Source organism: Cucurbita pepo, chromosome LG02 (assembly GCF_002806865.2).
Source record: "Cucurbita pepo subsp. pepo cultivar mu-cu-16 chromosome LG02, ASM280686v2, whole genome shotgun sequence".
Lineage (NCBI taxonomy): Eukaryota > Viridiplantae > Streptophyta > Magnoliopsida > Cucurbitales > Cucurbitaceae > Cucurbita > Cucurbita pepo.
In genome coordinates, this window is record NC_036639.1 from 2,029,525 (window position 1) to 2,042,095 (window position 12,571).

General features: G+C 33.8%; 1 protein-coding gene across 1 annotated transcript; it reads left to right on the forward strand.

The window, feature by feature from the left end:
• The first annotated feature begins 8,100 nt into the window (after window positions 1-8,100).
• LOC111788120 (probable pectin methyltransferase QUA2) lies at window positions 8,101-12,521 on the forward strand. Its single transcript, XM_023668328.1, has 9 exons — window positions 8,101-8,336; window positions 9,021-9,732; window positions 9,807-9,939; window positions 10,097-10,337; window positions 10,907-11,132; window positions 11,255-11,430; window positions 11,531-11,834; window positions 12,008-12,146; window positions 12,329-12,521. The coding sequence occupies exons 2-9, from the start codon at window positions 9,047-9,049 to the stop codon at window positions 12,485-12,487; spliced, it is 2,064 nt and encodes a 687-aa protein (XP_023524096.1). The 5' UTR covers window positions 8,101-8,336; window positions 9,021-9,046; the 3' UTR covers window positions 12,488-12,521.
• The last annotated feature ends 50 nt before the right edge of the window (window positions 12,522-12,571 follow it).

Sequence of the window (12,571 nt, forward strand, 5' to 3'; positions counted from 1 at the left end):
TTTGACATTGATAGAAACGGTTATCTGTGGTCTTTTTACGAACAACCGTTGTAATGTCGCTGTTAAGAAATGTTAATTCTTAACTAGGGCGATTAAATTTTGGAAGACCCCTCATCGGTTGGAGAGTGGAACGAAGTATTCATTATAAAGGTGTGGAAACCTCTCACTAATAGATGCGTTTTAAAACCGTGAAGCTGACGACTATACGTAATGGGTCAAAACAGACAATATCTACTAGTGGTGGGCTTCGGTTGATAAGTTTAAATCTATAAATTNTTTTTTGTTTTGCCAAATAAGCCCTTGATTTATGAAATTTGAATGGTTTTGTCAAAGGGCATTTTAGTCTTTTTATCACATTTTAATTAATATTCGGATAAATTGTTAAATAAAGAAAGTCGGTAAACAGGTAATCCATACGTCTAGTTCTGGGCTCAGGCCCACTTTATAGCCCATTAACGATGGAGACCAACCCATTGGGCTTTTCACCAAATCCGTGGGCCTTGTTTGGGCTCAGGCCCAATTGAGGAAAATCGTACGTGTGAATCTCTGACACGGTCAAATGTCGGCGGTAATTTCAGTGTTGAAGATTATAATAATGTCGGAAGAATAATGTTTTTGAATTTGAGGACATTCTTAAAATTCCTTTTTGCCCATTCTCTGCCATTATCATATTTTCTAAGCCCCCCATAATTTCACTTATTTATGAAACCCCCCCACATCCCCATATCTCCCTATTTATTGTCTATAGCAAGTATTTGCAATTATAACCTTACATTTTATGTTACATTGCAATTTGTACCCACTAGTCATCTTCCACTTAAAAATCGACCCTCAAAATATTTGAAAATTTCACAAACGTTCCCCTCTCCAACTAATGTGGGATCTCACAATCCACTCTTTCTGGGGTCCAGTGTCCTCACTGACACACCGTTCAATGTTTAGCAGCCCAAGTCTACCGCTAACAAATATTGTCCCTTTTGGCCCTTTAGTCTCGCGATTGTAAAATGCATATGTTAGGGAGAGGTGTTAGTGAGGACGCTGGGCCCTGAAAGGGGTGGATTGTGATATCCCACATTGATTGGGGAGGAGAACAAAACAACATTTATAAGGGTGTGGAAACCTTCCCCTAACAGACGTGTTTTACCGTCTCAAAAGGAAACCCGAACGGAAAAGCCCAAAAAAGACAACATCAACTAGCGGTGAATTTGAGACTTACAAGACGTTAGAAGATATGGGATCTCAACATGAATATAAGACATATATTTTCACTTAAATGGAGGGTTTGGCTTTGGTTAATGGTAACGTGACCATAAATATAGTTTGTTGAAACATTTAATGATTTTATAGCCATAACTCACAACCCTCTCCCTCAAGTTTGTCTTATCATAAATGGACCGATGTGGGACATTTTTAACCCCTCATTCACGCCTTTAATTTCACCCTCATTTTTTTTTAATTAAACTATAAATTTATTTTAAATTTAATAATTTTGTTTGATTAAATTGACATTTTTTTTATAAACAAATTAATTTATTACACATTTATTGGAAGATTCAATTAAATATTTTAATTTTAAAAATAAAAAATCAATTTTTGTAATTTTTATTTTATTTTGTAATTGAAAAATCCAAAACCCTACATTTATAGGAAAAAGATATAATAATAGGACTTGGTCCATTCCATGTGTTATTGCAATCAATAAAAAAAAAAAGTAAAGAAGCATGGAGTTTAGTATGACATAACATCTTCTTTATTTTATTCAATTTTTAAAATTTAGGATACGAGAGATAAAAATGGTAAATTTCACCGTAAAAAATGAAAAGATTTACCCGTGCATATTCTTTATCGATCAATCGAGAAACTCATATCAACACGAACGAGTTGCGAGGCTGTTGAGGTACAAACGGCAAAGGGTAAAATTGTCCATTATAAACATTTTACTTGTGTTAGGCTGTTTGAGGCACAAAGAGTAAAGGGTAAAATTGTCCATTATAAACATTTTACTTGTGTTGGTGTTGTGTGGAACGGGACGATCCTATTAAGGTTAAATATTTAGCTACGAACTCGTATCTTCCTTTTATTATCGTATTTTTTAAAACGAGTTACTGGGTAATAAGCTTAAAGGGTTTTTTATTGATGATAGCAGTGATATCGACCGTGACTCTGATAAGAACTTTTCATAATGATGAATTTGTTGTGGTCGTGATGCTCGTATTTTACGTTTAACGTCTTTCTTCCGTTATTATTATCGAAAACAATTGTGAAAATTGCATTTGATCAACCCGAACATACTTCAACTGATTAAATCATATGCCGTCGATTTAGATGAATCCAACTCGAACTTTATTAAAGATCATTCATTCTCACATGGAGAAAGCTTTTAGCCAATAAAACCCTAACATGTTGGGTTTTGGAGGGCTCACACTCCTAATAATACGCTACAATCTAATCATGGTGTTGTAAAGAGCATTGATTGGTAGACTTTTCGTTGGCTCTTAACCGTGTGACGTTGCCCTTCATTTTCATACAATGAATTGACACATATTTTTGATTAGAGGTAGAGATGTTCACGAAACGTGGCGGAAATAGGGAAGTCTTCTCGGTCTTCGTTTCCACATTCTCATCGTTTCTAAAAACTCAAATTTCAATATTACAACGGACACGCATATATCTAAGTGAGCAGGGCTCGATAGGGAAAGATGGAGATTTGGGCAAGAATGGGAATATAGAATATAATCTCCGTCCCTAACCTCATTTAATTAACGGGGGAAAAATCTCTCCCTACTCATTTCCACATTCTCAGGGATTCTCTACTTTGTTCTAGGGCAGGTCCTCACGGTTTAATCAAACCTCCCACATTCCCTGTGTATCAGCACTGAGACTACTACTCAGGGCAGGTTCTCACGGTTTAATCAAACCTCCCACATTCCTCATGTATCAGAACAGAGACTACTACTCAGGGCAGGTCCTCACGATTCAATCAAACCTCCTACATTCCCCATGTATCAACACTGAGACTACTACTCAGGGCAGGTCCTCACGATTCAATCAAACCTCCCACATTCCCCATGTATCAGCACCGAGACTACTACTCAGGGCAGGTCCTCACGGTTCAATCAAACCTCCTACATGCCCCATGTATCAGCACCGAGACTACTACTCAGGGAAGGTCCTCACGATTCAATCAAACCTCCCACATTCCCCATGTATCAGCACCGAGACTACTACTCAGGGCAGGTCCTCACGGTTCAATCAAACCTCCTACATGCCCCATGTATCAGCACCGAGACTACTACTCAGGGAAGGTCCTCACGATTCAATCAAACCTCCCACATTCCCCATGTATCAGCACCGAGACTACTACTCAGGGCAGGTCCTCACGGTTCAATCAAACCTCCTACATGCCCCATGTATCAGCACCGAGACTACTACTCAGGGAAGGTCCTCACGGTTTAATCAAACCTCCCACATTCCCCATGTATCAACACCGAAACTACTACTTAGGGCAAGTCCTCATAGTTTAATCAAACCTCCCACATTCCCCATGTATCAGCACCGAGACTACTACTCAGGGCAGATCTTCACAGTTTAATCAAACCTCCTACATTCCCCATGTATCAACACCGAGACTACTAAATAAAAATTTAATGAAATTACAGGGACTATATTGAAATTTTTAGAAAGTTGAGAGGGAAATAATTAAGTCGAAGCTTCTAGAAAGATAAGATGAAGGAGTGGCCTTAAACCTTATCTCACCTAGCAAATTGGAGTACTCCCTTTCCCATCCCATCCCCATCAATTCCCATTTTTATATAATAATTAATTCTCATATATATATATATATATATATATATATATATTATTATTTTTTTCTTTCTTTGGTGTGCATTTCAATAAATCCTCACCCTATTTTTTAAAAAATTGGTTACCCTTTCCATTCAAATAAACCCACTTTATTCCNAAAAAAAAAAAAAAAAAAAAAAAAAAAAAAAAAAAAAAAAAAAAAAAAAAAAAAAAAAAAAAATATCAAACGAGACCTAAAAGTTTGAGTCGATTTGTAGGTCAACTCGGCCAACTCTAACCTAAGAACATTTTACGTATATAACTGATGTAAGTAATGTATTTTGCATTTTATAATTTTTACTGGATGGTAAATTTTATTAAAGTTGCTCGAGTCACCCCTCTATTTCTTTACCATTAATTTTAAAATGATTTTTATTTATTAATGCAAATAATTGTTCGTATAATTCTATTATTTAAAATAATTTATTAAATCATAATAAAAAAAAACAAGTTGCACTAAGAAGATAAGGCCATAGAAAATACATTTTATTTTTATTTTTCTACACAATCAAACGAAAAACATTAAATAAAATTCAGTATATGTCCCATTCTCAGCTACAATTGTCCTAAAACGACGACGTTTTATATATAAACATTTATTTTGCGGGTGAGAAATTAAATAAATAAATAAAAATCCATTTATTTATTTGACTTATACGGTGTCGTTTTATGTAGGCACATGGAGTCTAACAAAACGGACAATGGAAACAGTGCTTCCAAGTCAACAAAAAATCAACATCACACATGCTTTCCTTAATTAAACAATCACTATATTCAAAATTTTCTCTTTTAATTTCATATTTAAAATTATAATAAAGTACTAACATTTAATCACTTTAATTACTANCATGTATCAGCACCGAGACTACTACTCAGGGAAGGTCCTCACGGTTTAATCAAACCTCCCACATTCCCCATGTATCAACACCGAAACTACTACTTAGGGCAAGTCCTCATAGTTTNTAATTAACCCATTAAATTTTGCTAAAAATATTACGACATATATTAATGTTTCAAATTCTCGATCGAAATTTATTTTAATTTTGTCCCTAAAATTTTAAAATATTTAGAATATTCAAAAATTAAAATAGAAATCGTCATTTAATAATTCTATGAGAATAGAAATTGAAATGACTTATCGACATGGAGAAGGCGTCGACATCTATAACTCTATTACTCACATAGCTATAGTTAATATATTTGATAACTTTAATAATCATTTGAATAATTTTGGGCCCACAAATTTCGAGAAAATATAGAATAATAATAATAATATAAATTTAAAAAATATTTGTGTGGAAAAAAACAATAGTCAAGGTTTCATGAGATTTGGAATAAATTAATATTTTTTTATAAAAGAATTAGTTAATTAATCACTAAGCATATTAAAGTGGTTTTAGACAATGATGTCGTGTGCTTAAAACTGTCTAAAACAACATGATCAAAGTGAATGATTTATGTCACATATATATATAAATATTATTAATGGGTATTTTTTTTTCGTTTCTATTTTATTTTTTATTCTGTATTTTTTTTAATTTCAATTTTAATGCGAAATTATAAATGTGCTCAATTCTCTCCGGTTCCCATTTGCACATGACCTTCTTTATTATTAAAAATGTAAATAATAATAATAAATAAAATTAAAATTAAAATTTCAAAATGTGGTAGATTTATATATATATATATATATGAGATTAAAAATTTGAATCATTAAAAACTTGTTAGTTAAATGATTAAATTCTCGATGTTCTACGCACCCGCTTAATATAAAATATGTATTTATTTTTAACCACAATTATAAATAGAGAAATATTATATGCTGGGAATTCCATCCTTGATTCCGGTAAAAATAAATGAAATTTTTTTTACTCGAAATCCGATCCCCGGTCCCTCACAAATTTTTGGCGAGAATCTCCACCCTGGTCCATGCAAAAAAAAAAATAATAATAAATAAATAAAATGAGTGGCAGGAATAAATATAATAGAATTGATCTACTTAATAGTTGACATAGTTCAATCATTATATTATTTTATCCGTTCAACAATACATAAACATACAAACTCGAACCCTAAACGTTATTTTATTGGTTGAATTAGGTAGAGTTGACTTAGAAAGTCAACCTAATTGAATACAAAATTAAAANAAAAAAAAAAAAAAAAAAAAAAAAAAAAAAAAAAAAAAAAAAAAAAAAAAAAAAAACTTTTTGAAAGCATAGAACATAAAAATAAAAAAAAAGTAAAAGTAATGGTTCGAAAAACACTTCCCCATATGGTAACTAGTAAAAATTACAGAATCCGATCCCCGCGTTTCGTCCACCCACGCACTGCCAGCTCACTCTCATTCCATAATTCAACCCCTTCCACGCCAGTGCTCTTCCAGGACCACCTCAGCAGACCTGCCACATCATCCCACCGACATATCCCATACGCGTCCACTGGTCCCTACTCCCTTTCTACGTCACCCTCTTTAAAAATTATGTCCTTGTACATTTTATTGAATTATAATTTTTTTTAATAATTTAGCTAAAATAAAAAATAAATAAATCCTCATAAAACAATACATTTTGTTTAAAAGTATGAAATTCCAAACTAATCACCAAAATTAATGAACTAATTACCTATTTTACATTATATTAATTAATTAATTAAAATTGACTTCCCACTAACAACTTCCCATTTTTTCACACCCTTTCATTTTAATATATTTTTTTAAAATTTTATATTAATTAAATCTCTAATAAATATTTTAAACTTTTAATTCATTGCTTAATTAGTATAACATTTATATACAAATAAATAAATAAACAATCAATTTTATTTAGTCTATAATTTATTTTATATAATTTTTTAATTTTAATAAATTTAAAAGTTAAACCAATAAATTTATAATTTAATTTAAATAAATAATTGAAATGAAATTAATTTGAAATTTAGAGAGATAATTATTGCGTATAATTAGGGTGCAATTTAAGTGGGAGTGGTAGCAGAGCTAGGTTTGCCATTAATAGCCGCGCGCCTCTATCACAAAAATCCACGCTAGATCCTTTTCCCTGTTTTAAAATCTACCGCCAATTTTAATTTTTATTTTCCTAATTTATACATTTATATACAAATAAATAAAAACAAATTCATTGGAAATTCATAATTAATTATTATTATTTATTTAGTATGTTATTTCATAATACTATAACGAGTGCTACGAGCCTGAAATATGCTTCAACGAGCGTATATAAGCTCAATTTCAATCGAAAAAAGACTAAAAATGGAACTGAAAGAAACCCCATGTCACCATTTCATTCAATCTATGGTCGTTCAACAAATGCTCGTTCTGTCTTCTATCATATCATCACTATGAGATCGAGAACACTCGCATCGTTGAAATTACTCTCATTTTATTAGAATTATTTTATTGAAATTATTTATTTTAAAACAATAAAAAAAAAATTAAATTTAGTAGTCTCTAAGCACTTGTTTCCCACAAAAAACCATGGAAGTGGCGCTATCTCATGCTTATCCTTAAATAATTTATTTATTTATATAAAACAAATATATGGTGGGCGTATGAGATAATGGATTTTTGGTACGTGTCTTGTCAATTAAATTGACATCCTCATCAAATTCAAAATAAGAGGTAAATAATTGTTCTTAATTGGTAATTTTTTTTAACAGTTTTACCGTAAAAAAATATATATATATTTGAACCAATAACATTAAAATATTTATTTATTTGTTTATTTTTTTTAATTTTTTAATTTAACTAAATTCCGGTTTTCCCAAAATTACACGGATTTAAAAATACGTCTAAAATTGGATAATTTTTTTTAAAAAAAACTAGCTAAGTAATTAAAAGGAAACAAAAAAAAGGGGAAAATAATAAATGAAGAGCGTATTAATTTGATTAATTATTGAAGCTCACTCTTAAGTATACTTAATTAAAAACATAATTATTTAAAATTTATTTATTTATTTATTATTATTATTATTTTCTTTTTTTGATTTGACTGCGCACTTAAATTCAATATGGACGCGGAGTTCCAGCTCGATATTTTAATTTTAGTTTAATTAATTTATAAAATCTTAATTAAATTATTTAATTTCTGAAAATTTTAATAATATTTTAATTACTGTATATTTCCGATTTATTTATTTATTTTAATTTTAATTTTAATTTTAATTTTTTCACGAGAGGTTTCGCTGCTTGTCGTGATTGGATCTGTACAAAATCTCCATTTCCCCTTCTCCAACTCTCCACAGTCTGCTCCTCTCTCTCTCTCTCTCTCTCTCTCTCTCTCTCTCTCTCTTCCCTTCTGGTTTTAAGCGAAGCTCTTCCGTTTCCATCAATGGAGGGTTAGAGAGAGAGAGTGGAAAATCAATTCTGTAAGGTCGAAGAAGACGACAATGGCGGCCTAGGGTGTCGGTTCTTCCTTCTTTGTTTAATAGAGCCTTTGCCTCCTTCTTTTTGTTCCTTCATTCTGTTCTCTTTCTTGGAGGTACTGTTTTGTGGCTTCTTCTAGTTCTTTTCTGATACTGCTTTGAGTTTGGGTTTAATCGACGTTTTGATGAAGTTGCTTGGATTGGTTCTTGTGTTTGATGGATAATGATTATAATGTGTTTTGGATAATCATGTCACGGAGTCACGGGTCACTAGTGAATCTCTTTTCAGGGGTTTTGGAGCTGTTTTGTTTGAATTGATTTGGATGTTTTTGTTTTCGGAAACTACTGATGTGTTCTTTGTTGTTTTTTCTTTCGAATGTGATTTTTCAGTTTTGTTTCTTAATTGAGGTTTGTTCTCTCTTCAATTGGAAGATGTTTTGATTTTCCTCCATTTCTCGTTTGCTCTATCTTGAATCGTTTTCGGCTGTGTTACTACTGGTGTTCTTCATCTGATGTTTTGAATTCGAGATTCGGATCTTAAAAACATTAGGTCGTTTTCTTAATCTGTTTATTAGTGTTTTTTTCATGCTGGCGAGTTTGTGTTGCTTTCAGTGAAGATGAAATCTGGATCTTCGCATCTTTAGGGATTTTAATCTTATTCTGCCAGTGTTAATTCATCGATTTCTTCGCGATAATGAATTTAACTCAATCGTGGTGGAGAATACTTTACACTGCGAATTTTTGGATCGAATTTAACTCAATCGTGTGTCTGTGTTCTTTGAATTTTAATGATTTTTCAGTTGATTTTGAAGTTACCACGGCAGCAATGTCCAGGCCTTTACATCGAGGTGCGTCCGGTGTTAAGGTACATGGTCATGGCGATGATAAATGGGATTCCCAAATGAAAGATAAAACTGAAAGGGAAGAGATGGAGAAGAGAGTTTCTTTAGATCATGGAGGAACTCTGGCTTCGAGGCTTCCCATTCGTGTGCTTTTTCCAGACAATTCCCCATCCAAATATGGAGGCCCTGAGAATGGCTTTGCTTCTGATTCTTTGAGCTCACGAAGTCGACAGCAATTTATAATGCTAATGTTGAAATTAAGTTTAGTGGTGATTATAGTTCTTGCTCTTACTGGTTCCTTTTGGTGGACACTCTCCATTTCGAGTTCATCCCAAGTTCAAATATTCCATGGTTATCGACGACTCCAAGAGCAGCTCGTTTCAGACCTTTGGGATATAGGCGAGATTTCCCTTGGTGCTTCGAGGTTGAAAGAGCTCGAATTCTGTTCTCCAGAACTGGAGAATCATGTTCCTTGCTTCAATTCGAGCGAGATTCAAGATGGTGCCTGTGATCGACATTGTGAGCCTAGCTCATGGGAGAATTGTTTGGTCCAACCTCCCTTGAATTACAAGATTCCTCTTAGATGGCCAACCGGAAGGGATGTTATCTGGGTAACAAATGTGAAAATTACAGCACAGGAGGTGCTTTCCTCTGGAAGCTTGACCAAAAGGTTTGCCAAGAAATCCATGATAAAGAAAATCTCATATTATATTTCTTTGATTAATTGTTCTTCTGAACTTACAGAATGATGATGCTTGAAGAAGAACAAATATCCTTTCGTTCTGCCTCTCCAATGTTCGATGGTGTCGAAGATTACTCTCACCAAATTGCAGAAATGATTGGGCTGAGAAATGAATCTAATTTCAGAGAAGTTGGGGTATGTATCTTGACAACTGCCTTCTTTTGTATCTCTTCATCACATATACTGCTGATGCGTGCAAACGATCCCACTTCACGTGTAAATTTATGTCGTTGACAAACAGATTTATTTTAGAACTTTATAATATCAGTTTAATTGATTAATGATTTTGCAGGTAAGAACCATTCTGGATATAGGGTGTGGTTATGGGAGCTTTGGAGCACATCTTTTCTCCAAACATCTCATAACTATGTGCATAGCAAATTATGAGGCTTCAGGCAGTCAGGTTCAACTAACTCTTGAACGGGGTCTTCCTGCAATGCTTGGTTCGTTTACTTCGAAACAGTTGCCATATCCGTCTCTGTCGTATGATATGGTTCATTGTGCACGATGTGATGTTGACTGGGATAGTAAAGGTAAACTTAAAGCTTTGCTGTATGATATTGATGGATGTTCTTGTTTTACTTATGTATCACCTCCATATTTGTAATGTAAATTAAAGCAAAATGACATTGAAAAACTTATTATCTCGTTGACTGGCATGAGTAAAACATGAGTTTTTTGTATAAATTTAGTAGGAACGTGAACAGGGTCGTCTTGCAACAGTTGAATCAATATTTGCAATATCGTATAGCATGAACTAACGTTTGAGGAGATTCCGTTGAGTTCGGGTTTACTGTATATCTTTTGGTTAATGGCCAATACCTGAAGTTGGAGTTTTGTAGCTTCGGAGTATGATTCTCGTGCGTTATTTATAATTCTCCATCGTTATTTGATCTGCTTCATAGAAAGATAGTCATGGCCTTGTATGCTATAACACAAAACACAAGAATTTAGTCTATCCAATAAGAACAAACCCGGTTTTTGAGAACGTCACAAGTGTTTATATGTCTTGTGCCAGCCTGAGGTCGATTCTGTCCATCATTCTGTCAGAGATTATATTCAAACATGGAAATTTTGAATTCTTTTTCCTTTTCCATGGCAGATGGCAAATACTTGATTGAGGTTGATAGAGTTTTGAAGCCAGGGGGGTATTTTGTCTGGACATCGCAGATTACAGATACTCAGACTTTTCGTTACAAAAAAGAGAATCAGAAAAGGTGGAACTTCATTCAGGATTTTGTAGAATATCTGTGCTGGAAGATGTTGTCTCAACAAGATGAAACTGTTGTCTGGAAGAAAACTAGTAAAAGTAATTGTTATAGCTCACGGTACGACGTCGAATTTATTAACGATATGTATTGAATGTTCTTAAATCTTTTCATCTGTCTTGTTTGAGTATCTGTCAGATTACATCCTAATTTTGTCTATTCCTGCTGTCTTTTATATCTAGGAAGCCAGATTCGTCTCCTCCAATATGTGGTAAAGGTCATGATATCGAATCTCCATATTACCGACCACTCCAAGCCTGCATCGGTGGAAGAAAAAGTCGTCGTTGGGTTCCTATTAATGAACGAAGAACTTGGCCATCGAGGGCTATCTTAAACAAGAGTGAATTGGCTATACATGGTAATTTATGATGTTGTTTACATTTCTTCGAATCGAATAGTTTCGTTGGACTTGATATTCGATCACATCCCGCTTACGTTTCATGTTGACACGTTTTCAGGATTGGGTTTGGATGATTTCACAGAGGATAGTATAAACTGGAAAATGGCAGTGAAGAACTACTGGTCTCTTTTGTCGCCACTAATCTTCTCGGATCATCCAAAACGACCCGGTGATGAGGATCCTTTACCCCCATACAACATGCTCCGCAACGTGCTAGACATGAACGCTCATTTTGGAGGCTTCAATTCTGCATTATTGGAAGCTGGGAAGTCTGTATGGGTCATGAACGTGGTGCCAACAGATGGTCCTAACCATCTTCCCTTGATAATGGATAGAGGCTTCGTTGGGGTATTGCACGATTGGTAATACTATTCTTCTAAACTTCAATATTTGCACCTAAATCTTGTAATTCTTGCTGGAAAAGAACGGGAAAAACATGTTTTTATGAATCCTAGTGCAGCTCATCTGACATTTTCTGTAGTTAAAAATTGAAGTTTCTTGTATCCTTACATTATAGTTGGCTTCATCTATTCAGGTGCGAGGCCTTTCCAACATATCCTAGATCATATGATTTGGTGCATGCAGCAGGACTTCTGTCCCTTGAAGTAACTAAGAAGCCAAGGTGCTCGATGCTCGATTTATTCAGCGATATTGATCGGTTACTTCGTCCAGAGGTACTATCTTAAACCAATACTCAAATGAACTATGTCGTATTGAGAATAAGCACTTAGATAGTCATTCTAAATCAACTCGGCTCCTAATGATCCGAAAACACTTTTGCGATTGGTTAGAAACTTAGACATTGTCCTGCAAGATGTGTCATTGATTGTTCATTGATGTTGGTGGTTTTTTCCAGGGTTGGGTGATAATCCGTGACATGACCACACTTATCGAATCGGCTCGAACTATAACTACACAGCTTAAGTGGGACGCACGAGTTATAAAAATCGAAGACAACAACGACGAGAGAGTGTTGATCTGCCAAAAACCATTCTTGAAGAGACAAGCAATCTGATTTATACGTTTTGAAGGTGAAAAGTATTTATATATTCATTCATTCTCTGGAGGGATGGAATAATCATATCTTTGGGGGGGGGGG

Coding starts and splice junctions, on each gene's coding strand:
- LOC111788120 (XM_023668328.1), top strand. CDS start 9,047: ATGTCCAGGCCTTTACATCGAGGTGCGTCCGGTGTTAAGGTACATGGT. Junction 11,431..11,530: donor GAGTGAATTGGCTATACATG/GTAATTTATGAT, acceptor ACACGTTTTCAG/GATTGGGTTTGGATGATTTC. Junction 11,835..12,007: donor GTTGGGGTATTGCACGATTG/GTAATACTATTC, acceptor TCATCTATTCAG/GTGCGAGGCCTTTCCAACAT.